The 26,462-nt window shown below is 43.9% G+C and overlaps 2 protein-coding genes and 26 non-coding genes across 28 annotated transcripts in view; 2 read left to right on the top strand and 26 right to left on the bottom strand.

Annotated features, from left to right (window-relative positions):
• LOC128353349 (DENN domain-containing protein 11-like) overlaps positions 1-26,462 on the top strand; it is a 252,134-nt gene that overhangs the window by 28,331 nt on the left and 197,341 nt on the right. The window lies entirely within an intron of this gene.
• On the bottom strand, positions 195-266 carry trnaq-uug (transfer RNA glutamine (anticodon UUG)). The gene has a single exon. It is a non-coding gene; the product is annotated as a tRNA-Gln (tRNA).
• Positions 413-484, bottom strand: trnaq-cug (transfer RNA glutamine (anticodon CUG)). Its single transcript has one exon. It is a non-coding gene; the product is annotated as a tRNA-Gln (tRNA).
• trnaq-cug (transfer RNA glutamine (anticodon CUG)) lies at positions 745-816 on the bottom strand. Its single transcript has one exon. It is a non-coding gene; the product is annotated as a tRNA-Gln (tRNA).
• Positions 6,571-6,642, bottom strand: trnaq-uug (transfer RNA glutamine (anticodon UUG)). The gene has a single exon. It is a non-coding gene; the product is annotated as a tRNA-Gln (tRNA).
• On the bottom strand, positions 6,789-6,860 carry trnaq-cug (transfer RNA glutamine (anticodon CUG)). The gene has a single exon. It is a non-coding gene; the product is annotated as a tRNA-Gln (tRNA).
• trnaq-cug (transfer RNA glutamine (anticodon CUG)) lies at positions 7,121-7,192 on the bottom strand. The gene has a single exon. It is a non-coding gene; the product is annotated as a tRNA-Gln (tRNA).
• trnal-cag (transfer RNA leucine (anticodon CAG)) lies at positions 7,667-7,749 on the bottom strand. Its single transcript has one exon. It is a non-coding gene; the product is annotated as a tRNA-Leu (tRNA).
• trnaq-cug (transfer RNA glutamine (anticodon CUG)) lies at positions 7,870-7,941 on the bottom strand. The gene has a single exon. It is a non-coding gene; the product is annotated as a tRNA-Gln (tRNA).
• Positions 8,202-8,273, bottom strand: trnaq-cug (transfer RNA glutamine (anticodon CUG)). Its single transcript has one exon. It is a non-coding gene; the product is annotated as a tRNA-Gln (tRNA).
• trnal-cag (transfer RNA leucine (anticodon CAG)) lies at positions 8,748-8,830 on the bottom strand. The gene has a single exon. It is a non-coding gene; the product is annotated as a tRNA-Leu (tRNA).
• trnaq-uug (transfer RNA glutamine (anticodon UUG)) lies at positions 9,197-9,268 on the bottom strand. The gene has a single exon. It is a non-coding gene; the product is annotated as a tRNA-Gln (tRNA).
• trnaq-cug (transfer RNA glutamine (anticodon CUG)) lies at positions 9,415-9,486 on the bottom strand. The gene has a single exon. It is a non-coding gene; the product is annotated as a tRNA-Gln (tRNA).
• Positions 9,747-9,818, bottom strand: trnaq-cug (transfer RNA glutamine (anticodon CUG)). The gene has a single exon. It is a non-coding gene; the product is annotated as a tRNA-Gln (tRNA).
• Positions 10,293-10,375, bottom strand: trnal-cag (transfer RNA leucine (anticodon CAG)). Its single transcript has one exon. It is a non-coding gene; the product is annotated as a tRNA-Leu (tRNA).
• On the bottom strand, positions 10,746-10,817 carry trnaq-uug (transfer RNA glutamine (anticodon UUG)). The gene has a single exon. It is a non-coding gene; the product is annotated as a tRNA-Gln (tRNA).
• trnaq-cug (transfer RNA glutamine (anticodon CUG)) lies at positions 10,964-11,035 on the bottom strand. Its single transcript has one exon. It is a non-coding gene; the product is annotated as a tRNA-Gln (tRNA).
• Positions 11,296-11,367, bottom strand: trnaq-cug (transfer RNA glutamine (anticodon CUG)). The gene has a single exon. It is a non-coding gene; the product is annotated as a tRNA-Gln (tRNA).
• trnal-cag (transfer RNA leucine (anticodon CAG)) lies at positions 11,842-11,924 on the bottom strand. The gene has a single exon. It is a non-coding gene; the product is annotated as a tRNA-Leu (tRNA).
• trnaq-uug (transfer RNA glutamine (anticodon UUG)) lies at positions 12,291-12,362 on the bottom strand. Its single transcript has one exon. It is a non-coding gene; the product is annotated as a tRNA-Gln (tRNA).
• On the bottom strand, positions 12,509-12,580 carry trnaq-cug (transfer RNA glutamine (anticodon CUG)). The gene has a single exon. It is a non-coding gene; the product is annotated as a tRNA-Gln (tRNA).
• On the bottom strand, positions 12,841-12,912 carry trnaq-cug (transfer RNA glutamine (anticodon CUG)). Its single transcript has one exon. It is a non-coding gene; the product is annotated as a tRNA-Gln (tRNA).
• Positions 13,387-13,469, bottom strand: trnal-cag (transfer RNA leucine (anticodon CAG)). The gene has a single exon. It is a non-coding gene; the product is annotated as a tRNA-Leu (tRNA).
• trnaq-uug (transfer RNA glutamine (anticodon UUG)) lies at positions 13,831-13,902 on the bottom strand. The gene has a single exon. It is a non-coding gene; the product is annotated as a tRNA-Gln (tRNA).
• trnaq-cug (transfer RNA glutamine (anticodon CUG)) lies at positions 14,049-14,120 on the bottom strand. Its single transcript has one exon. It is a non-coding gene; the product is annotated as a tRNA-Gln (tRNA).
• Positions 14,381-14,452, bottom strand: trnaq-cug (transfer RNA glutamine (anticodon CUG)). Its single transcript has one exon. It is a non-coding gene; the product is annotated as a tRNA-Gln (tRNA).
• On the bottom strand, positions 14,927-15,009 carry trnal-cag (transfer RNA leucine (anticodon CAG)). The gene has a single exon. It is a non-coding gene; the product is annotated as a tRNA-Leu (tRNA).
• LOC128353531 (zinc finger BED domain-containing protein 5-like) lies at positions 20,167-21,810 on the top strand. The gene has a single exon (XM_053314226.1). The coding sequence runs from the start codon at positions 20,167-20,169 to the stop codon at positions 21,808-21,810; it is 1,644 nt and encodes a 547-aa protein (XP_053170201.1).

Raw genomic sequence — 26,462 nt, 5'->3', positions numbered from 1 at the left:
ATTTGAACACGGATCACTGGAGTACAGAGTGCTAACCATTACACCGTGGATCCACTTCTCAGTCTCGTCTGACAGGTGTCAAACTATTTCATACATGGTAGCGCCACGTATGTTACTAATCACAGTAACTGCATGACATTACCAGTAATACAGTGACTAAACTGCTGCGCATCTGGCAGCTGACGCAGTGGAGGAGGTTCCACCGAGACTTGAACTCGGATCACTGGATTCAAAGTCCAGAGTGCTAACCATTACACCATGGAACCACGTGGCCAACTTTCTTAAATGTGTCCTCACAGCTCTTTGTGGAGAACCGGACAATATCAAGAGTGAGTTACAATATCAGGTCAAAGTTGGGTTTCATTTAAGTCTGTGGTGGACAATCCTGGAATTGGGCATCCTCTTAAAAACCAGGTCCCACCGAGATTTGAACTCGGATCGCTGGATTCAGAGTCCAGAGTGCTAACCATTACACCATGGAACCGCGTAACCTGGCCCCCAATGTCTCTTGACACGCTAGTGGAGAACACTGTCAGTTTCCACAATAGCCTATAAGCATTACTCGACGCGAACGCAAGTCGTAGCTAGCTTTAACATAGCCTCATAGGTGAATTGGACAATATCAAGAGTGAGTGATGGGATATCAGGAATGAGTGATGAGTCTAAGATTTGCAGCTAATGGCAATATCAGGTGAAGGTAGGTTGTCAGGTCGCAGTGTTGGAAGTGTGCGTCCTATTAAAACCAGGTTCCACCGAGATTTGAACTCGGATCGCTGGATTCAGAGTCCAGAGTGCTAACCATTACACCATGGAACCACGGACCCTGCCCAACCATGTCTCTTGACAGCCGACTCGAGTACAGTGTCAGTTTCCGTATTAGCCTATGGCCATGGTATTTCGCTATCATTTATAATACAAATATCCCACATTAAGAACAGTAACCACAAAGGATTCAATCATTACCAAGTCATGTAATTCCAAATTTTACAGACAAGGTCTGAGTGTCAATAAACACACATAAACCTGGCATATCTAGCTCATGTGCCTTTCGCAGACGAGGTGATGTGGGAGATGTTCTTTCAGTCAATGTTTTGAAAGAGCGCGTCCATGCTCATTTTACAGTTCATCAAACACATAGTACAGGGTTCCTACAAGTTTCTTAAAGTTAAATTTAAGACTATTTAATACCTTTTTAAGACCATTTATACATGAAATTAAGACTTTAGTCGGCCTGTTTTACAGCCATATCGGCAAAGAAGAAAAATGAAATTCTTGAATTTCACAGTGTGCGTTTATTTGAAAAACAGTTCACAGTAACCGTGCAAATGAACAGGGGGTCTTCATAAATGAAGTCAATGCCTGAGTTCTGCACTCTTTGCAGAGATCTCATTGTCAATGTTGGCCAGTTCTGCCAGTTTTTCTTTATGTCCTCTTCTCAGGAGGTTAGACCTTGAGATAAGGTCAGCCATCTTGCTCCCTGCCTTCCCCTCAGCCTCCTCTGCCAGCCTGTCTGCATCCCTGACCAGACCCTCAGATACCTCTTGCAGCCGTCTCCTTTTCATTCTCAACTCCTGAAGTTGGTCCTCTGCTCCCTTCCTTTTTTGCGCCTTGGCTTCTGCCTCCTTCTTCTTCTTCTCCGCCTCAAGATGGACACGGTATCTGGTCCTGGCTGCTGCTACACTCACCAACAGATCTTTAGTTAGTGGAACCTAATTAGGGTCAGAAAAAGAGAACTAGATGAGGATCAAGATAGTTGATCTTGAGTTTATCAACTCCTATGGGGCTGGTTAATTGCTACATCATCAGAATCTAACATGTTGCTTCCTTGTCCAATCGCATTATATATAGAAAATAAACACCAGGGAGAACAAAGTTAAAGTGAAGCAGGACCTTTCATTGATTACATACAAATTCAATGTATATTACAAAAAATACACATGACTATTGTTTAAATAATTGCGAAAAAGCAGCTCAGGTTTAAGTGCCAGGAGTCAAGATGACAGTTAAAGCTATAGGCTTGTCCTTTAGTAAATTTACAATAAGCCTGTCTGTCACTCTGCCTGTACCGTGGGTACACTTTGTGCGTTATTGGAAAGATTAAAAGATACAATTGTGACTCTGTAAACATAATGAAGGAAGGGGGCAAGACCAGGGATAGCGATACTGTAGGGCTTTAGACACAAAAGTGATTTGTGGCATCACAAAACATCCCTATTGTCAACGGCGTATTTCTAGTCCAGCCTGGGGCCATTCTTACCTGGGTAACACCTCCATGTTGAATTATGTAGTCACACACCAGCCTTTGTGTGACTACAGTGTCCTCCTGAATGTTGTCACACTCCACTTCTTTGTTAATGGAGAAGCCTCTCTCAACTGTAGCTTGCCCATGGGAGAGCAGAAGCAGCTTCTGGCAGAAGGCCCACAGTTCAGGATAGGGCTCTTTGAGGACACCGCTAAGAAAGAGGTCCAGCCTCTTCTGCATTGGTGGAAAGGAGAGGAAGTTGATGCTTCGACTCTCCAAGGACAGGACTTTGTCATATTGTTGTAGTATGACATCCCCTGTAACACAAGATAGATAAAAGTAAAAAAGGAAAAATCTTCATAAATCATTCAATGAAAAAGGAAAAATCATTGAGCTGTAGGATAATTATTGGGCACTACCAAGCAATTAAATTGATGAAGATTGTGTAGCCTGCAATTTGCCTTTCTTATTCCTACCCGCAAAAGTACTGGCAAGTTGTTTTTCCTGGAGAAACCTCTGCACCAGCCCTTTCATGTATTTTCTGCATTTTTCTGGCTCCCTGTACATTTCAGAGGGGTCAAGGCACACTATCTGCCTAACAGCCAAGTACTTGAGGGGGCTTTTGTCCTGAACTTTCCTGACGATGCTAACCAGTCCCTGTCTGCATTCTGTCCTGAACTCTAGCACCCTGAGCTGTGCACCTTTGATGTTCTATGGAGAGACAAGAAAATGAGTCATGAACATAAAATCTGTCTAAAATAACAAATGTAGGCTATCAATATTTGTAAAATGACTTTTAAAAACACGGCACTACCTTCAGGACGGACTCTGCACCAAGACCAATGCTGATGTCTTCAGGGCTGAGCCACATGGTTTTGTCAGTGAGATCCAGTTGGGTCAGCTGCAGGGCAGTGATATCCTGGAGGTATTCTCTCTTGATGAATTGTCTGAGTAGAGTCTTTTGAAAAACAAAACACACAAAACTGTCAGGAGCAGCACATTAATAAGCAACAACCATTTAACCAATAGACTATTTTAATGCACAATGTATCCCTTTTTCTTTTACATATTACAACCACAAACTACATTTTGTCCAAAACTAAACATGAGTGTTGATTATAATGTGTTGTGCAACCAAAATAATATACAGTACCATCATCAACTCTGTCAGGTCCTTAGTGATGAAGGGCAGCACAGGCTCATCGGTCTGATACTTTTTTAAGAATGGAATGAAGGTTCTTGCCACAGCTGCGTAAAACTGCAGTTTGGCCAAGATGAGGGGGTCCTTCAATCCTGCTGCAATTGTGTCATAGGACGCTAGAGAGAGAGAGAGAGAGAGAGAGAGAGAGATTTTAAGTTAGCTAAGCTATACATTACAAGGCCACACTACTACCAAGGTTAGGTCACAGGTCACAGACCTATTCATGGCACTTAAAGGGCATACCTGTTCCAGGGTTGGGGAGTTTTTTCATTTTCACAGCCTCCATGTACAGGAGCAGTGATGGCCAGACTGCAAGGGCTCTCTCCACAACAGGGAGGTTTTCGACCCAACGATGGCCACAGAAGGACAGGGGGAAGACAGTTGAGTTTGTGACTGTGATGTAGTCCTCTCTTCTGGCGGGCACATTGTGGAACAATGTGTGCATTGCTCTAAGTAACTTGTCGATTTGCCATGCAGTGAACCCACACTTGAATGCATTGTGGAGCGTGTGCAGGCCACAGCTCCCCACACAAACAAGCTGAACACCTGGGGGTTTCATTGCAAAACCAAATATTAGAAACCACATTAATACAACAGTCAACCGCATAAACATGTTTACTAGAATTACAACTATTTACCTCCGTACTGCTCCATGTGATCTCTCTGGAAAAGATCAAACAATTTCCAGTTCACACTGGGCCCATCCATAGAGAGGGACACCAAGCCCCTGAGGTCCAGTTTGCCCATACATCCCTGAGAACAAAAGGGTTGTGTTTTTATTTACCCAAGATAAAAGGACTAAATAAGCACAGGTTGCTAAAGGAAGTAGCTAATTGGTCAATTAACCCTTTCTTATGGACAAAAATTGAAGAAATCAATAAATAATCTGATAAAAAATTAAAATAAAAATTAATCCTTGTGAAATCTTAACATTCTGTATACTCCCCTTGTCCTATCAAATATTTAAATATTTTTAATAATTTTAATATTTTAAATGCCAATTATATAAGTGGTGTCACCGATTTAAAAAAACAAACAAACACACAAAATGGCTGATTTTCAATATAAAAAATTATTGGAGCCTAGAGTAGTAACAACATTGATTTAGCTGCATTATTAGTTTTTGTGTATCATCCTCTAAGAATAAAATTAGATAAAAGATACACAGTCTGTGCATGTGTGTGTCTGTCTGTCATTGTGTGTGTGGTTAATTGTACTTACTTTGAGGTGGGACAGTAAGTCCTTGGCAGTGGAGTGACCCATAAACTCGGAGCCCAGGTATCGTGATTGCACCTACCCTTCATCCCAGAAGCGAACGTGCACATCCAGTTGCTTATTCTTTGTGGTCTGGTTGAGGCTCTCATCAAACATGAGCACAAACGGCGACTTGTTTACTTTAGAGACCAGCTCTTCTTTGATGTAAACGGCTAAACCAAACTTAGCTATATAAGCCGTTTTGTCGGCGCCACAACTGAACGAGTTCGCAATGTCAGAGTCGGGGAACATACACTTAAAAAGCGCTGAAACTCCCTCGTTGCCATTGTAGGAGTGGTGCTTGGAGATCGTGTGCAGGGTCCACAAAACCTCAGCTTTCAGGGTTGGCGTGGACCCGAAGGATGTCCGTAGATCGACCCTTGCAGCGGCTGTAGCAGGAGGGGGAGCAGGTGGAGCATCTGCAGCTGGTTGGCTGAAGTTAGCTTCAGGAGGGGGAGCAGTAGCCGTTGGCCGGCTAGTGCTGGCCACGGGTTCTTTAGCCCCGTTTGCTGGCGGGAACCTGGCGGTGATGGGCAGAGTTTTCTCCATTGCTTGCGCGTTACTTGCATGCTTAACAGATTTGGCATGCGAGTCGAGCGCATTTACCCCCATTGTGCCGAGTTGAATTTTTTTCTTGCACATGGTGCAGTAGGCCTCACAAATATTACCAACTACGGGTTTTAACCATTTACGGTAATGCACAGAATCCAACCAACCCTCATTAAACTTACACTTCCCCATTATTAGCTTCTTCCAGCTCGACGTCGGTCTTTTTTTTTTTTTTTTTTTTAAAGTATATTTTTTGGGCTTTTTTGCCTTTAATGTTCAGGACAGTGTAGAGAGACAGGAAACAGGAGGCAGAGAGAGGGGGAATGACACGCAGGATAAGACCGCTCGGATCGGGATTCGAACCGGGGTCGCCTGCAACGAGGACTATAGCCTCAACACATGGGGCGGGTGCGCTACCCGCTGAGCTACGCTCAACCCCCAGCTCGACGTCGGTCTCCTGTAGCGCGAAATCTGCAGTGACGTATCTAGTTTGTGTTCAGATTATTTATACCCTCCTGATTGCGGTGCGGTCGAAATGATTAGTTCCGCCTCTCTGTATTTACATTATTTTTTATTAAATATTCGCGATTGACAAATAAAAACTTAAAAATAGAGAGACGTTACAAACAGCACAATTTTTAAGACCCAAATATAAAAATTCAAGACTTTTTCAAGACTTTTTAAGGTATTATTTTCAAATTTGAAATTCAATGCTTTTAAGACTTTTTAAGACCCCGCGGGAACCCTGTAGTAGCACAGGTACTGTTGGCCAAGGCATTGCTTTGCGCGCACAGAATGAGGGTGTAGGCACTGTCGGTTGTGGCTTGTCTCTCAAGCGCTCATTGCGGGTCAACATCTTTCTTCCCTAATATCGTGCTACTGGTTGCTGTGAAAAATGCAGGCTGTCAGAAGTGGGATTCGAACCCACGCCTCCAGTGCCCTAGACCGCTCGGCCATCCTGACTGTGTCCGACCTACAATTCGGAATCCACATAGCAACTCGCACCAGTTTGAAGATGATGCTATAAATATTCCTCATGTTTGCCGTATAACTTCATAGGAACTGACACAAGACAGCCTCAATCCACAATCCACAATTGTTGCCTGCTCATACTACCAGGTTCCACGGAGATTTGAACACGGATCACTGGAGTACAGAGTGCTAACCATTACACCGTGGATCCACTTCTCAGTCTCGTCTGACAGGTGTCAAACTATTTCATACATGGTAGCGCCACGTATGTTACTAATCACAGTAACTGCATGACATTACCAGTAATACAGTGACTAAACTGCTGCGCATCTGGCAGCTGACGCAGTGGAGGAGGTTCCACCGAGACTTGAACTCGGATCACTGGATTCAAAGTCCAGAGTGCTAACCATTACACCATGGAACCACGTGGCCAACTTTCTTAAATGTGTCCTCACAGCTCTTTGTGGAGAACCGGACAATATCAAGAGTGAGTTACAATATCAGGTCAAAGTTGGGTTTCATTTAAGTCTGTGGTGGACAATCCTGGAATTGGGCATCCTCTTAAAAACCAGGTCCCACCGAGATTTGAACTCGGATCGCTGGATTCAGAGTCCAGAGTGCTAACCATTACACCATGGAACCGCGTAACCTGGCCCCCAATGTCTCTTGACACGCTAGTGGAGAACACTGTCAGTTTCCACAATAGCCTATAAGCATTACTCGACGCGAACGCAAGTCGTAGCTAGCTTTAACATAGCCTCATAGGTGAATTGGACAATATCAAGAGTGAGTGATGGGATATCAGGAATGAGTGATGAGTCTAAGATTTGCAGCTAATGGCAATATCAGGTGAAGGTAGGTTGTCAGGTCGCAGTGTTGGAAGTGTGCGTCCTATTAAAACCAGGTTCCACCGAGATTTGAACTCGGATCGCTGGATTCAGAGTCCAGAGTGCTAACCATTACACCATGGAACCACGGACCCTGCCCAACCATGTCTCTTGACAGCCGACTCGAGTACAGTGTCAGTTTCCGTATTAGCCTATGGCCATGGTATTTCGCTATCATTTATAATACAAATATCCCACATTAAGAACAGTAACCACAAAGGATTCAATCATTACCAAGTCATGTAATTCCAAATTTTACAGACAAGGTCTGAGTGTCAATAAACACACATAAACCTGGCATATCTAGCTCATGTGCCTTTCGCAGACGAGGTGATGTGGGAGATGTTCTTTCAGTCAATGTTTTGAAAGAGCGCGTCCATGCTCATTTTACAGTTCATCAAACACATAGTAGCACAGGTACTGTTGGCCAAGGCATTGCTTTGCGCGCACAGAATGAGGGTGTAGGCACTGTCGGTTGTGGCTTGTCTCTCAAGCGCTCATTGCGGGTCAACATCTTTCTTCCCTAATATCGTGCTACTGGTTGCTGTGAAAAATGCAGGCTGTCAGAAGTGGGATTCGAACCCACGCCTCCAGGGGAGACTGCGACCTGAACGCAGCGCCTTAGACCGCTCGGCCATCCTGACTGTGTCTTAAAGTGCTGACCTACAATTCGGAATCCACATAGCAACTCGCACCAGTTCAAAGTTGGGTTTCATTTAAGTCTGTGGTGGACAATCCTGGAATTGGGCATCCTCTTAAAAACCAGGTCCCACCGAGATTTGAACTCGGATCGCTGGATTCAGAGTCCAGAGTGCTAACCATTACACCATGGAACCGCGTAACCTGGCCCTCAATGTCTCTTGACACGCTAGTGGAGAACACTGTCAGTTTCCACAATAGCCTATAAGCATTACTCGACGCGAACGCAAGTCGTAGCTAGCTTTAACATAGCCTCATAGGTGAATTGGACAATATCAAGAGTGAGTGATGGGATATCAGGAATGAGTGATGAGTCTAAGATTTGCAGCTAATGGCAATATCAGGTGAAGGTTGGTTGTCAGGTCGCAGTGTTGGAAGTGTGCGTCCTATTAAAACCAGGTTCCACCGAGATTTGACCTCGGATCGCTGGATTCAGAGTCCAGAGTGCTAACCATTACACCATGGAACCACGGACGCTGCCCAACCATGTCTCTTGACAGCCGACTCGAGTACAGTGTCAGTTTCCGTATTAGCCTATGGCCATGGTATTTCGCTATCATTTATAATACAAATATCCCACATTAAGAACAGTAACCACAAAGGATTCAATCATTACCAAGTCATGTAATTCCAAATTTTACAGACAAGGTCTGAGTGTCAATAAACACACATAAACCTGGCATATCTAGCTCATGTGCCTTTCGCAGACGAGGTGATGTGGGAGATGTTCTTTCAGTCAATGTTTTGAAAGAGCGCGTCCATGCTCATTTTACAGTTCATCAAACACATAGTAGCACAGGTACTGTTGGCCAAGGCATTGCTTTGCGCGCACAGAATGAGGGTGTAGGCACTGTCGGTTGTGGCTTGTCTCTCAAGCGGTCATTGCGGGTCAACATCTTTCTTCCCTAATATCGTGCTACTGGTTGCTGTGAAAAATGCAGGCTGTCAGAAGTGGGATTCGAACCCACGCCTCCAGGGGAGACTGCGACCTGAACGCAGCGCCTTAGACCGCTCGGCCATCCTGACTGTGTCCGACCTACAATTCGGAATCCACATAGCAACTCGCACCAGTTTGAAGATGATGCTATAAATATTCCTCATGTTTGCCGTATAACTTCATAGGAACTGACACAAGACAGCCTCAATCCACAATCCACAATCGTTGCCTGCTCATACTACCAGGTTCCACGGAGATTTGAACACGGATCACAGAGTGCTAACCATTACACCGTGGATCCACTTCTCAGTCTCATCTGACAGGTGATTATTTCATACATCTGACTATTTCGTACATGGTAGCGCCACGTATGTTACTAATCACAGTAACTGCATGGCATTACCAGTAATACAGTGACTAAACTGCTGCGCATCTGGCAGCTGACGCAGTGGAGGAGGTTCCACCGAGACTTGAACTCGGATCACTGGATTCAAAGTCCAGAGTGCTAACCATTACACCATGGAACCACGTGTCCAACTTTCTTAAATGTGTCCTCACAGCTCTTTGTGGAGAACCGGACAATATCAAGAGTGAGTTACAATATCAGGTCAAAGTTGGGTTTCATTTAAGTCTGTGGTGGACAATCCTGGAATTGGGCATCCTCTTAAAAACCAGGTCCCACCGAGATTTGAACTCGGATCGCTGGATTCAGAGTCCAGAGTGCTAACCATTACACCATGGAACCGCGTAACCTGGCCCTCAATGTCTCTTGACACGCTAGTGGAGAACACTGTCAGTTTCCACAATAGCCTATAAGCATTACTCGACGCGAACGCAAGTCGTAGCTAGCTTTAACATAGCCTCATAGGTGAATTGGACAATATCAAGAGTGAGTGATGGGATATCAGGAATGAGTGATGAGTCTAAGATTTGCAGCTAATGGCAATATCAGGTGAAGGTTGGTTGTCAGGTCGCAGTGTTGGAAGTGTGCGTCCTATTAAAACCAGGTTCCACCGAGATTTGACCTCGGATCGCTGGATTCAGAGTCCAGAGTGCTAACCATTACACCATGGAACCACGGACGCTGCCCAACCATGTCTCTTGACAGCCGACTCGAGTACAGTGTCAGTTTCCGTATTAGCCTATGGCCATGGTATTTCGCTATCATTTATAATACAAATATCCCACATTAAGAACAGTAACCACAAAGGATTCAATCATTACCAAGTCATGTAATTCCAAATTTTACAGACAAGGTCTGAGTGTCAATAAACACACATAAACCTGGCATATCTAGCTCATGTGCCTTTCGCAGACGAGGTGATGTGGGAGATGTTCTTTCAGTCAATGTTTTGAAAGAGCGCGTCCATGCTCATTTTACAGTTCATCAAACACATAGTAGCACAGGTACTGTTGGCCAAGGCATTGCTTTGCGCGCACAGAATGAGGGTGTAGGCACTGTCGGTTGTGGCTTGTCTCTCAAGCGCTCATTGCGGGTCAACATCTTTCTTCCCTAATATCGTGCTACTGGTTGCTGTGAAAAAAGCAGGCTGTCAGAAGTGGGATTCGAACCCACGCCTCCAGGGGAGACTGCGACCTGAACGCAGCGCCTTAGACCGCTCGGCCATCCTGACTGTGTCTTAAAGTGCTGACCTACAATTCGGAATCCACATAGCAACTCGCACCAGTTTGAAGATGATGCTATAAATATTCCTCATGTTTGCCGTATAACTTCATAGGAACTGACACAAGACAGCCTCAATCCACAATCCACAATTGTTGCCTGCTCATACTACCAGGTTCCACGGAGATTTGAACACGGATCACTGGAGTACAGAGTGCTAACCATTACACCGTGGATCCACTTCTCAGTCTCGTCTGACAGGTGTCAAACTATTTCATACATGGTAGCGCCACGTATGTTACTAATCACAGTAACTGCATGACATTACCAGTAATACAGTGACTAAACTGCTGCGCATCTGGCAGCTGACGCAGTGGAGGAGGTTCCACCGAGACTTGAACTCGGATCACTGGATTCAAAGTCCAGAGTGCTAACCATTACACCATGGAACCACGTGGCCAACTTTCTTAAATGTGTCCTCACAGCTCTTTGTGGAGAACCGGACAATATCAAGAGTGAGTTACAATATCAGGTCAAAGTTGGGTTTCATTTAAGTCTGTGGTGGACAATCCTGGAATTGGGCATCCTCTTAAAAACCAGGTCCCACCGAGATTTGAACTCGGATCGCTGGATTCAGAGTCCAGAGTGCTAACCATTACACCATGGAACCGCGTAACCTGGCCCCCAATGTCTCTTGACACGCTAGTGGAGAACACTGTCAGTTTCCACAATAGCCTATAAGCATTACTCGACGCGAACGCAAGTCGTAGCTAGCTTTAACATAGCCTCATAGGTGAATTGGACAATATCAAGAGTGAGTGATGGGATATCAGGAATGAGTGATGAGTCTAAGATTTGCAGCTAATGGCAATATCAGGTGAAGGTAGGTTGTCAGGTCGCAGTGTTGGAAGTGTGCGTCCTATTAAAACCAGGTTCCACCGAGATTTGAACTCGGATCGCTGGATTCAGAGTCCAGAGTGCTAACCATTACACCATGGAACCACGGACCCTGCCCAACCATGTCTCTTGACAGCCGACTCGAGTACAGTGTCAGTTTCCGTATTAGCCTATGGCCATGGTATTTCGCTATCATTTATAATACAAATATCCCACATTAAGAACAGTAACCACAAAGGATTCAATCATTACCAAGTCATGTAATTCCAAATTTTACAGACAAGGTCTGAGTGTCAATAAACACACATAAACCTGGCATATCTAGCTCATGTGCCTTTCGCAGACGAGGTGATGTGGGAGATGTTCTTTCAGTCAATGTTTTGAAAGAGCGCGTCCATGCTCATTTTACAGTTCATCAAACACATAGTAGCACAGGTACTGTTGGCCAAGGCATTGCTTTGCGCGCACAGAATGAGGGTGTAGGCACTGTCGGTTGTGGCTTGTCTCTCAAGCGCTCATTGCGGGTCAACATCTTTCTTCCCTAATATCGTGCTACTGGTTGCTGTGAAAAATGCAGGCTGTCAGAAGTGGGATTCGAACCCACGCCTCCAGGGGAGACTGCGACCTGAACGCAGCGCCTTAGACCGCTCGGCCATCCTGACTGTGTCCGACCTACAATTCGGAATCCACATAGCAACTCGCACCAGTTTGAAGATGATGCTATAAATATTCCTCATGTTTGCCGTATAACTTCATAGGAACTGACACAAGACAGCCTCAATCCACAATCTACAATCGTTGCCTGCTCATACTACCAGGTTCCACGGAGATTTGAACACGGATCACAGAGTGCTAACCATTACACCGTGGATCCACTTCTCAGTCTCATCTGACAGGTGATTATTTCATACATCTGACTATTTCGTACATGGTAGCGCCACGTATGTTACTAATCACAGTAACTGCATGGCATTACCAGTAATACAGTGACTAAACTGCTGCGCATCTGGCAGCTGACGCAGTGGAGGAGGTTCCACCGAGACTTGAACTCGGATCACTGGATTCAAAGTCCAGAGTGCTAACCATTACACCATGGAACCACGTGTCCAATTTTCTTAAATGTGTCCTCACAGCTCTTTGTGGAGAACCGGACAATATCAAGAGTGAGTTACAATACCAGGTCAAAGTTGGGTTTCATTTAAGTCTGTGGTGGACAATCCTGGAATTGGGCATCCTCTTAAAAACCAGGTCCCACCGAGATTTGAACTCGGATCGCTGGATTCAGAGTCCAGAGTGCTAACCATTACACCATGGAACCGCGTAACCTGGCCCTCAATGTCTCTTGACACGCTAGTGGAGAACACTGTCAGTTTCCACAATAGCCTATAAGCATTACTCGACGCGAACGCAAGTCGTAGCTAGCTTTAACATAGCCTCATAGGTGAATTGGACAATATCAAGAGTGAGTGATGGGATATCAGGAATGAGTGATGAGTCTAAGATTTGCAGCTAATGGCAATATCAGGTGAAGGTTGGTTGTCAGGTCGCAGTGTTGGAAGTGTGCGTCCTATTAAAACCAGGTTCCACCGAGATTTGACCTCGGATCGCTGGATTCAGAGTTCAGAGTGCTAACCATTACACCATGGAACCACGGACGCTGCCCAACCATGTCTCTTGACAGCCGACTCGAGTACAGTGTCAGTTTCCGTATTAGCCTATGGCCATGGTATTTCGCTATCATTTATAATACAAATATCCCACATTAAGAACAGTAACCACAAAGGATTCAATCATTACCAAGTCATGTAATTCCAAATTTTACAGACAAGGTCTGAGTGTCAATAAACACACATAAACCTGGCATATCTAGCTCATGTGCCTTTCGCAGACGAGGTGATGTGGGAGATGTTCTTTCAGTCAATGTTTTGAAAGAGCGCGTCCATGCTCATTTTACAGTTCATCAAACACATAGTAGCACAGGTACTGTTGGCCAAGGCATTGCTTTGCGCGCACAGAATGAGGGTGTAGGCACTGTCGGTTGTGGCTTGTCTCTCAAGCGCTCATTGCGGGTCAACATCTTTCTTCCCTAATATCGTGCTACTGGTTGCTGTGAAAAATGCAGGCTGTCAGAAGTGGGATTCGAACCCACGCCTCCAGGGGAGACTGCGACCTGAACGCAGCGCCTTAGACCGCTCGGCCATCCTGACTGTGTCCGACCTACAATTCGGAATCCACATAGCAACTCGCACCAGTTTGAAGATGATGCTATAAATATTCCTCATGTTTGCCGTATAACTTCATAGGAACTGACACAAGACAGCCTCAATCCACAATCCACAATTGTTGCCTGCTCATACTACCAGGTTCCACGGAGATTTGAACACGGATCACTGGAGTACAGAGTGCTAACCATTACACCGTGGATCCACTTCTCAGTCTCGTCTGACAGGTGTCAAACTATTTCATACATGGTAGCGCCACGTATGTTACTAATCACAGTAACTGCATGACATTACCAGTAATACAGTGACTAAACTGCTGCGCATCTGGCAGCTGACGCAGTGGAGGAGGTTCCACCGAGACTTGAACTCGGATCACTGGATTCAAAGTCCAGAGTGCTAACCATTACACCATGGAACCACGTGGCCAACTTTCTTAAATGTGTCCTCACAGCTCTTTGTGGAGAACCGGACAATATCAAGAGTGAGTTACAATATCAGGTCAAAGTTGGGTTTCATTTAAGTCTGTGGTGGACAATCCTGGAATTGGGCATCCTCTTAAAAACCAGGTCCCACCGAGATTTGAACTCGGATCGCTGGATTCAGAGTCCAGAGTGCTAACCATTACACCATGGAACCGCGTAACCTGGCCCCCAATGTCTCTTGACACGCTAGTGGAGAACACTGTCAGTTTCCACAATAGCCTATAAGCATTACTCGACGCGAACGCAAGTCGTAGCTAGCTTTAACATAGCCTCATAGGTGAATTGGACAATATCAAGAGTGAGTGATGGGATATCAGGAATGAGTGATGAGTCTAAGATTTGCAGCTAATGGCAATATCAGGTGAAGGTTGGTTGTCAGGTCGCAGTGTTGGAAGTGTGCGTCCTATTAAAACCAGGTTCCACCGAGATTTGACCTCGGATCGCTGGATTCAGAGTCCAGAGTGCTAACCATTACACCATGGAACCACGGACGCTGCCCAACCATGTCTCTTGACAGCCGACTCGAGTACAGTGTCAGTTTCCGTATTAGCCTATGGCCATGGTATTTCGCTATCATTTATAATACAAATATCCCACATTAAGAACAGTAACCACAAAGGATTCAATCATTACCAAGTCATGTAATTCCAAATTTTACAGACAAGGTCTGAGTGTCAATAAACACACATAAACCTGGCATATCTAGCTCATGTGCCTTTCGCAGACGAGGTGATGTGGGAGATGTTCTTTCAGTCAATGTTTTGAAAGAGCGCGTCCATGCTCATTTTACAGTTCATCAAACACATAGTAGCACAGGTACTGTTGGCCAAGGCATTGCTTTGCGCGCACAGAATGAGGGTGTAGGCACTGTCGGTTGTGGCTTGTCTCTCAAGCGCTCATTGCGGGTCAACATCTTTCTTCCCTAATATCGTGCTACTGGTTGCTGTGAAAAATGCAGGCTGTCAGAAGTGGGATTCGAACCCACGCCTCCAGGGGAGACTGCGACCTGAACGCAGCGCCTTAGACCGCTCGGCCATCCTGACTGTGTCTTAAAGTGCTGACCTACAATTCGGAATCCACATAGCAACTCGCACCAGTTTGAAGATGATGCTATAAATATTCCTCATGTTTGCCGTATAACTTCATAGGAACTGACACAAGACAGCCTCAATCCACAATCCACAATCGTTGCCTGCTCATACTACCAGGTTCCACGGAGATTTGAACTCGGATCACTGGATTCAGAGTACAGAGTGCTAACCATTACACCGTGGATGCACTTCTCAGTCTCATCTGACAGGTGTCAAACTATTTCATACATGGTAGCGCCACGTATGTTACTAATCACAGTAACTGCATGACATTACCAGTAATACAGTGACTAAACTGCTATGCATTTCGCAGCTGACACAGTCCCACCGAGATTTGAACTCAGATTACTGGATTCAGAGTCCAGTGTACACCATGGACCACGTAACCACGTAACCTGGCCCGTAATGTGTCTTGACAGCCGACTCGAGTACAGTGTCAGTTAGATAGTAAAACGAAATGTCATGTTGCCATTTAAGCATCCCTGATTGAGCATGCTGTAACAGCACTTTAAACCAAAAAACGTTATTGGTTTATTAATTTTTCCCCCCTGTTCATGCATTGCTAGGACAGGTGGAGCATTAAAGTCACCTCTATGCATCCAAAGTCTGCCCATCATTGGTGTATTTGAAACCGTACATGACATCCACATGGACACAGAGATACCACCAGTCGAGGTTCCAGGCAGCAGAGGTGAGGGACTGGATTGCTGACTCAATTTGAAGACAGACTTAACTTTGTTATCATGACCTCACACTTGACTTTGAATTGAAACCAAAGATTCAAAAGGACTTGATTATAATATTATATATTGGCATTTTCCTAAATATTGTTATGTTTTTTTACTAGTACGGAGCTGTGCCCCTTTGGGCCCACAGCTAAAAATGATTGCAGTGCTTTCAAAGTGGACCATAGGAGAGTCCACTGCACGACACAACTGTCATGGAGGGGGCTAGTCAAAGAAATAACATTTTGATTTAAAGATAATTTAGCTGACAGGTTTGACTTGAGCAATGAGGTTGACTTATAGCATGGACTTTACTTGCTAGATTGCACACCACAGTAACTTGGGACTTGCTTGATACATTGAGGTTAAGGCTTTTGATTAGTACATGTATGACTTACTCTCGCCTCTGCCAGGCACCACATCACCCACGTTCCCAACACCACTCAAGGTGGAATGTGAGGAAGATGTCATAGGGAGGCGTGCCTTCCTCCTTTATGAAGACTCGCTGCAACAGTTGGCTTCATTCCTGGTCTTACCAGTCCAACAATGTCCATACACGTGTGAGCTAACTGGGATGCAGTGCCAGTGCCTTCCACCCTACGACATCTGTATCACCACACGGGGAACAGCTTGTCTTCTGGACTGGGTGAGTAACTGTGACTTCAGCGCTTGATCTGCATTTACATGTGAACAAACATGTGTAGCCTTTTACATGTTAAAAACTTGTACATGTTCAAAGACTGTGCTATGCAAAATAAGGGATAATTTATTGATCACTTAGCTGAGTTTGTGTTTTCTGTATTTTTAATATTTTTCAGACCTGTGTAAATGGCCATGTAATTTGGAGATGGAACTCACAGCCCACCCTCAATTTTGGCATGCAAGCAGGGGACTTCATGTTGGCTTGCAACATTCTCCTTTCTGGAAACAACTACAGCAAAATAGCCCTCTTGTTCAAGTTCATGAACTTAGGGATGGTTAATGCTGGGTCGTTCTATGCCATCCAGGACACCTACTGTGTGGACTCCATTAAGGAATGCTGGGCAGAGAAAAGGGCAGAAGTCATCAGCTGTCTTAAAGACAGAGATGTGGTGGTTGTAGGTGAGACAATGTTTGTTTATTTTATTTGCTAGGAGAAAGGCCAGGAAAAAGGTCATTGCATAAGGGAGCTACTCTAATGTGTGTGTGTGTGTATTCTTGCCTCCCAAGTGTTGTTAATGTGCATTGTTTTTTTATGACTCGGAAAACATTTGTTGTTGGGATGTTTGATAGTGTGGAGATTCTAAAAACAGGTTGAAACTTTGAAGTGTTTCTGCATATCTGAGTGTAGACTGTTTGATAATACACACACAGACACAAACATACACTGCATGTGCTGAGAGTCTTGTGTTGAATTTATCAGTCAGTGTGAATCCTGTACAAGTACAGGACTTTCCAACAACTACTCATCCACACTTGTGCACTAGTAAACTAGTTGTCTGTTGTGTTGGTGCACATACAAGTGTGTGTGTGTGAGGGCCTCTAAGAGTCTGGCCCAAGGGCCTCTGAATTCTTATTCCTCATTCCAGCCTTGGCTATCTGTATGTCTATTTATCAATATATCTAATCTGTATATAAATATGTACATAAAGTGTTGTAGTTCTATTCAAACTCTGCATTCTTCTTGGTCGCCACCACACCACCAGCACCACAAATAGATGTCTGTCCTGTGGGAAACACTGGACCTGGAACACTCCTGATGCCTTTCCTCGGGGGTCAGCTCCAGCTTCAGCCCCAGCCCCCCAGCAAGGGCAACGACCTCCATTGGCTAATATTAAATAAACACACCTGGCACAAAACTGACAAAACAACGTTGCAGTTTTATTTATTTCAATTGTGTATTTAAATTGTGTTTTTGTACTTCAATAATAATTATTTATAGGCTACTTGTTGAATAGTTTGAAATGTTTTTTACTTTTAAACCTTTAAATACTCTTACATTTACAAGTAAATACATTTCTGGATTCGTGACACAATGAGGGTCATCCTAGCGACCAGGAACAAAGCCTGTGTACTGCCCTTAAGGATCTGGGTAACGGTCCCTGATCGCCCACACACAGCAGCTGGGGATGACCAACCGGTTTCCCTGCCCGAGGGCGCCATGCTGCCAAAAGATGTAGTGTCTGTAGGCAGCATAGCGGTACTCCTTGTTGTCATCCCCCGGGTCCCTTGCTGGCCTCACTACCATCAGGTCCTCCCTGTACTGCCTGTAAATGCGCAAGTTTCCTTCATCCAGGCAGTACAGGGTGAAATGTGCCAGCTGGCGGATGCAGTGGGTCGGTTCCTGGCCACAACATTTACTCTCCTGGAGTGTGGGCATATCCCTGCAACTCCCACATGTGCACCACGGCACCCCAGGCAGGTCAGCAGGTGGGGGGGGGCACCATTCCAGGCTTGATTCATCCTCAAGGCATCAAATACAAGCCCAGGCTCTCTGGCAAATAGCTCCCTCCCTAGCTCCCTGTACTCATCAAGGGAAGAAGTTCCTTAGGAAGCAGATGGCACAGGAAAAAAGTCTTTCAATATAAATAACTTACTTCAATTACAAAATAGAACATACAGATAACAAGAAGTGGATTTATTCTGTATAGCTCCATGCCTTGGTCTAATAGGACTGTTCCTACTTGTTGGGTGACTGGAATGAGAATATGATAGCCCTGTCCAACTTTGTACAAACCTCTGTCTCAACCCTTCTCTCTTCCATCATAGCTCTCACTCTCTGCTCCTCTGGATCTTGCTGCATCCCCCTTCCTGAGTTGAGTTTATGTAATTTATGCTCATAATTAAAAACAATTGAATAAAAGCAGAATTTACACAGTGCATAGGCACACACAAACAAATTTATCATAAATAAACTTACTGGTAATTAACTCTAAATGTTTCCATTCATCCCCTTTGAAAAAACGCAAAATCGGTAAATTATTACTACAATGTGGGACCACAGTATTTTTTATCAAAGCAGACTTTTGTAGAGGCAGATTTGTTTGTACCACCCAATAGTAAGCTACGACAGCCTTCATTGTGACATTCTCATCAATTTCCTTTACCCCATCATAAATAACCTGAGGCGGATAAAACCCTGGCAACACCTCATACATTAAGTCTTTTAGTTGTTTAAACCCAGCTTTTAACATGTTTACATTATACAATAAAGCTCCCTGTCTCACAATGTATTTGTTTAGAAAAATAGGCATATTTTTCAACACAGACAATTCAGTGCATTCAAATGACAAGTGCTTCAAAAAAACCGCATGAGCTGACAAAACCTCTCTTTAAAAAAGAGTAAGTCCCTCAGTCATGGATTGTTTAAGTTGCATTAATAGTACAAAATCCCCAATGTTCAACACATTATTCAAAAAAAAACCCATAATATGTTTCCAACCATAATTAGTATCATCACACAAATATTTTTTGATAGTCTTCATTCTACAAGCATTTTTTTTTACTTAAAATATCAACTAATTTTAAACCCCCCTCACAGTATGGACCCACTAGAGTTTTTCGAGCAATTTTTCCTACAGGAGCACCCCACAAAACCACTGATATAATGACATTTAACCGTTTCACCACCCACAGAGGTAAATCTATAACTGCCAGTGTATAATATAAACGTGAAACAATCAAACTATTAACAATCATGACCTTACCCCCCAATTTCAAATTACGCAAATGCCAAAAATTAAGAATTGATTCTAATTTTTTTAAGTGCTCCTCCCATGTCAAATCCCTCACCATTCTCCCATCCTTACCCACATAAGTCCCCAGAATTTTTAGATGCTGGCTTTGCAAATTGAAACTAAGCTCAGCCTGCGGTGGTTCCGGAATATTAATAAACATGATTTCAGATTTTCTCATATTAATGACAGAACCAGAAGCTTTGCCATAAAAATTTACCAAGTAATTTACCTAGTAATACTAGACATATCTTGAACCAGAATGGTCGTATCATCAGCGAATTGCTGAATGACACTTTTCCCCCCCAGGCAAAACAATTCCTTTAATCATATTATCTGATTTAATCATGGCACTTAATGGCTCAAGCACGAGAGAATATAATATTTTCAAAGTGTGAGGCGCGCCTCCCCAGGGGGGCGCGAGCGCACTTCAGGGGAGGCGCGAAAGAAAAATTTGTATTATCTGGTTAACTACAGCTAACTACAGCAACTACAGCAAAATGGATCGATTTTTAGTACCTCAGGTGAAAATGAGAGTGAGTACAGAGGCAGGCAGAAAACGGAGGAAGTATGACCCTGATTATTGAAATTTTGGTTTTTCGTTCATTGGTCCTGATGATGCTCCGCTGCCACAGTTTGTTGTTTGTAAAGAGGTGCTAGCTAACGACAGTATGCGACCACGTAAACTCCGGCGCCACATAGAAACTAAACACCACAGTTTAACAACCAAGCCGCGGGAGTTTTTTGATAGGAAGCTTACTGAATTGCAGTCACAGAAGAAAGCCACCCAGACATTTGCTACTGTAAATACCAAGGCAACCGAGGCATCATACCGCGTAGCATTACGTATTGCGAAGGCAGGGAAACCCCACAACATTGGCGAGACACTGCTCCTACCTGCTGCCAAAGATATGTGTTCAGTAATGATGGGCGAAGCTGCTGCTGCCAAGCTGGATGCCATACCGATGTCTGACAATACCATCCAGCGCCGCATCTCCGACATGGCAGCTGATGTAAAGGAGCAGGTACTGGACGCCATCCGTGACAGCCCTTTCTTCTCTATTCAGCTGGACGAGTCCACCGATGTGGCTAACTGTGCACAGCTAATGGTATATGTGCGCTTTATTAAAGAGCTCAGTGTCCAGGAGGAGTTTCTGTTTTGCCATCCTCTGCCGGCGCACACTACAGCAGCTTTGAATAACTTTGTTCAGGAAAATCATGTTTACTGGAGCCGCTGTTGTGGAATATGTACTGATGCAAGTGGTGCAAGGGCAATGACAGGCCGCCACAGCGGTCTAGTAAAACAGGTGCAAGCGGTTGCGCCTGCCGCTGTTTGGTCACACTGTATCATCCATCGCCAGGCCTTGGCAACCAAGAGGATGCCCAAAGAGCTGCGCACGGTCCTGGATGAAGCAATAAAAATTGTAAATCTAATAAAATCACGCGCCCTGAATGCCCGTCTCTTCTCTATTCTCTGCAATGAGATGGGGGCTCACTTCCATCAGCTGCTCCTGCAGTCCGAGGTCCGGTGGCTGTCGCGGGACAAGGTCCTCACCCGCTTGTGTGATCTACGCGAGGAAGTCCTCCTCTTCCTCGCCGAAATCGACTCCCCACTGGTGAAACATATGGAGGACGCAAAGTGGGTTGCAATGCTGGCATATCTGTCTGATATCTTCGACCGGATAAACACACTGAACACTTCTCTGCAAGGCAAAGATTGCCATGTCTTTTTGGCACACGATCAAGTCTCTGCATTCAAGAAAAAGTTGGACCTCTGGTGCGCTCGTGTTGAACGGGGCTCGGTGGAAATGTTCCCAACCTTGGATGATGTTGTGGAGAAGACAGGACTGCAACTGGAATTTGTACAACAGGTGGTAATTGCACATTTGAAGGGGTTGCGTGAACAGTTTGGAGACTATTTTGGAGAGGAGACCTTGGCAAATCAGTGGGTGAGAAATCCGTTCTCTTTCCCAGTGACACCCCGTGATGGTCTGACCCTGCAAGAGGAAGAGGCCCTTGTCGAGCTGAACTCTAATATGGACTTGAAACAAAAGATGAGTGAAGGTTCACTTGCACACTTCTGGCTGTCTGTGGAGACTGAGTTCCCCCACCTCACCAAAAAGGCTGTAAAAGTCTTCATCCCCTTCACCTCCACTTACCTGTGTGAGTGTGGATTTTCCGCATTGACAATGATTAAAAGCAAGTACCGGTCACGGCTGCGGGTAGAGGATGATCTGCGTTTATTCCTTTCTACAGCGCATCCCCGCATCGACCGCCTGTGCGCATCAAAGACACAGACTCATTGCTCCCACTAAAATAGAGGTGAGCAAATGTGTTGTGTTCAGTGTTTCAGCCCACTATGTAAGCGTTAATGTGGGATCATGTCGGATGAGTGAACATGTGTTTAAAAAAAATCAGTTGAAAAGTAAATTGTGTTTTTTTTAACAAAAAGAAAAAGATAAATGTATTTAAAAAAATTTAAAACACACAAAGGTGTTAAAATATGGGGGGAGGGGAAGATGTTAAAAACAGGATGTAAAACTGTTTTAAAAATGTTAAAAACAAAGATGTAAAACTGTTTTAAAAATGTTAAAAACAAAGATGTAAAACTGTTTTAAAAATGTTAAAAACAAAGATGTAAAAATGTGTTTTAAAAACATTTTAGAATGTTTTGTTAAAAACAAAACATTCTAAAACTCAACCACATCACGTGCAGTAAAAATGACATCAGTCACCTCTCTTTCTGGAACACTATAAGCCTGCGTTGGTGAGATTACAGTGTGCAAAACACTTTTAAATCTATTCGCGAAAATCTTCGAATTCATCAGAATTTTATAGTCTGTATTCAGAAGAGTAATGGGTCGATAGTTGGCCATATCAGCTCGATCACCTTTTTTAAAAAGGAGAGTAATCAACCCCTCAGCCATAGCAGCTGGTACCTCTTGTTTGATCTCAATTTCAGTATACAATTTCAACAGAATAGGCACCAACACAGACTTAAAACACACATAAAAATTCGCAGTCAGACCATCACTACCTGGACTTTTGTTGAGAATTAATTGATCAATTGCAGTTTCAATATCCCATACAGTCAACACTTGATCACACATAATTCTATCTGCATTTGATAATGTTGCATTCAAACTATTCGTAATTTTTTCAGTCAATTTGACATCATTAACCTCAGAACAAAAAAGATTTTCATAAAACCCCTTCACAGTATCTAACACTGCAACAAAAGAATTCACCATTTCCCCATCCCTGTTTTTGATTTGGTCAATATAGCAACGCGATTGACGTTTCTTCTCTAAATTTAAAAAGAAGGCAGTATTCTTTTCACCTTCTACTGCATATTGTGCTTTACTACGTAGAATTTCCCCCTCACATTTTAACCTTTCCAATTCAAACCGTTTATTCTGAACACTCAAATCACCAATATTAACGTCAGGTTGTCCCTGCATAGACATTAACCGTGAACGTAATGTGTTTTCCTCTAATTTGTTCTGAAAGGATCATCTTTTCGCAAAATGAATACTTTTTTTGTTTAATTTTCAATTTTAAACCCTCTCACCCTTTTATTATATTTGTCAAAAAATCTATTCTAGAACTCTCAAAAGAAATCGACTCAGAAATACATGTAACATAATCCCTATTTGAAAGTAAATGTGCATTTAAATGCCATACACCACCACCCCTCCCTCTCCTCTGAATCCCCATACCTACCCTCAAAAAAACATGATCACTTACAAAATTTAAATTATGACTCACAGTACTAAAAAGAAACATAAGAGATTTCCTCACCAAACATAAATCAATACGACTTTGCCGTAAGGACCCTAAATGCATTTGCATCCTCGAAAATTCCCTTACTGTCGGATTTAATGAACGCCAAAGATCACAAAAATCATAATGATTTATGAAATCTAGTAAGGCTACTCGTGATGAGTCTTGTTTCAAAACTACATTTTCAGTGACATCAAGCACCGACAGTTTGACATTAAAATCACCAATTACAATATCACAGTCCTATCCAAAATGTCGACGGCAACAGCAACCGCCACAGGGCCACCACAGGCCACCTCGGTAAGTATGTTTTCCAAATCACATATCATTGGATGCTTGTCAAGGCCAACTTAACTAAACTAGCTAACGGTAGCCAGTAGAGATTTGCTACTAGCACCAATGCACTTTGTGTAGCACAAGCACATATGTTTCTATAAACAGTAAAACTCACACCGGTAAGTGACGCAGTGGGACGAACTCATGAGCTGAAAAACAATGGCTGTGTCCCAATCTGGTCCCAATTGCGAGGCTGCATCCTCGAAGTACGCGGCCTTCGAAGGATGCAGCCTTCTGAGGAACCTCCGAAGGCTGCATCAACCGTTGTTAAATGAGACGGTCTAGCCTTCGAGGCATTTCCTGGTTGCGTCACCAGCTGTTCCCGCCCATAAGACAAGAAAGACGTCTCGACCGACACACGCTGAAAAAGCAGACAAAATTATAAGAGAGAAGAAAGGAGAAGAATAAAGGAAAGGAGAAGAAAGAAGGAAAACACACAAGAAAGAAAGAAAGAAGAAGAAAGAAGGAAAACACACAAGAGAAAGAAGAAAACTGACAAGAAAGTAAGAAAGAAAGAAGAAGATGACGGACATCCGCCAGCTCCGTCTCCGCCGCATTTTATTATATATTATGCAGCTAAGAGGGGACCGAGAGGTAAACCTGTTATTTGAACCCACAGTAATGTTATCATGATGTTATCGTTAGCTAGTTAACAGTTAGGGTAATTAACATACTAATGCAACACCTTAATGCTAGACATATAAACTGTAGATAGGCACATGATGCCATATAACCTGAACAATTCATGAATAGTTAAAGAACCCCGACCATAAGTTAATATTATTTTGGCATGAATCAAAACTAGATTGCGAAGCCTAGATAGACTGATAGTGGATCGATATACAGGTTAAGCGTTATCTATCAAAGGTCTGAATTGAGCTAGAATTATCTTGGAATGACTTTACTGGAATTATAACTGGAATTATCTTATTAACCAGAATTGTGTAGCTATTGTTTAATTAACAATTTTTCTTCTCCTGTTCTTCCCCTCCTTTCTCAATCCAGACCAGACCCCTGTACTGCAGGATCAACCTGGCCGTGCCTGTCCTGGACAGATTTCTTAATAATGGAGACACCAGGCAGGATTTTAGGCTGAGCAGAGAGTCCCTGGCAGTGCTGCTGAACCTTCTCCACCAGGATTGGAGACATGGATGGGGTGCCACAATAGAGACCTTGGTGTTCCTCTTCTGGCTGGCGAGTGGGGCATCATACAGGGTGGTCTCACGGGTGTTTGGGATGCCTCGTTCCACTGTCCACCGCATCGTCCACCGAGTTACTGGGGAGGTGGTGGCCATTCGCCACAAGGTCATCCACCTCCCAAAGACTGCTGAAGACCTGGCGGCAGTAACTCGTGGGTTTGCAGGGCTGGCAAGACAGAGCCTTTTTAAAGGCTGCTGGAGCGATCGACGGCTGCCATGTCAGGATCAAGCCACCAAGCGGCCCTGATGGTCACTGCTACCTGAACAGGAAAATGTTTGCATCAATTATCCTTCAGGCAGTTTGTGACCATCAGGGCCGCTTTGTGGACGTATACGTGGGCTGGCCGGGGTCTGTGCACGACTCCAGATTACTCCGGCACAGCCCACTGTACACACAGGCGGTTTACCCTATTACTGTAAATAATTGGGAAATTGTAATAATAAAAATAACATAATAATAATCTGTAAATAGTTCTTTCAGATGTAATTTTGTAAATAGTTCAATGTTTCATCACTTCATAATAAAACTAAATATTTAATCCCTTGTTCTTCCTGAACAGCGTTTGTCAACCCTGTTATAAATTGTACTGAAGTTGTAAATACTAAATGGAATAGACGTGTAACAATATTTTTTATTTAATAACATAAAACATCAAACTCTTCACAATCAAATAATAAATAAAGAAAAATCATAAATAAACACAGTTCATAAATAAAAATCAAATTAAAACACATCTATATAGATGTATATTTATTTTTCAATCACTTTTTCCAGGAGAGAGAAGAGCCTCTCCATCCTTTCTTTCCCCTCCTGCTCCCTCCTCTCCTCTGCCTCATTCTGCCGCCTCATGTCCTCCTTTATGAGGTCAAGGAGGTCATCCTCCCTCCTCCTCTTCCTCCTGGGCCCTGGCTGGTCCCTGCTGCTCCCTGGCTGGCTCTCCTCCTCCTCTTCACCCTCCTGCTCACCCACTGCGGCACTTGGCCCTGGTGTGTCCTCACGGATGGAGGCAATGAGGACGGGGGGCAATAGATGGCCTCTGCCCCAGTACCTCATCCATGAGGACAAACCACGGCCAAGTGCCAGCAGTGGGCTTGCCGCTGGCCCCCTCCCCTGTCCCTGGATATTTGCAATCCTAAGGCAGTGGAAATCAATCATGTCAGCAATTTTCAGCAAAAGTATTTATTAACAGTAAACCTAATCCAAACCTGTAGGCTACCTACTTTATATATTTTATTTAAATTGTCCCATTTTTTTTTGGCCTGGTAGGGCTGGACCTTCCCCTCCAGGCCAATCTTTTGTAGTATTGCTCTAAACACAGAGGGAAGCAAGAGAAAAGGTAAACACAAGATCACATCAACACAGGGATGCAAACATTTACAAAAATGGACATCAGCCTTACCTCCATCCCGCCGTGTCGGAGTTTTTGGCCCCCGTGAACAGATGGTCATTCTCCCCTCTTTGCTTGATCAGGAGCTCGGTTTGCTCCTTGCTCCCTAAAACAAAAATGAAACAAAATGTAATGTGAAACATGTTTTTGTTTTTTTACCATGTCAACAGACAAAAGGGTTCTAATATAGCAAAAGATTATCATAATAATGATAATAATGAAGTAACATATAATAGTGATAATCCCAAACGTAGCTCTTTC

The sequence above is a fragment of the Scomber japonicus genome, chromosome 23 (assembly GCF_027409825.1).
Source record: "Scomber japonicus isolate fScoJap1 chromosome 23, fScoJap1.pri, whole genome shotgun sequence".
NCBI lineage: Eukaryota > Metazoa > Chordata > Actinopteri > Scombriformes > Scombridae > Scomber > Scomber japonicus.
The sequence above is the reverse complement of the archived record's forward strand: the minus strand, read 5'-3'. Positions and strand labels throughout refer to the sequence as shown.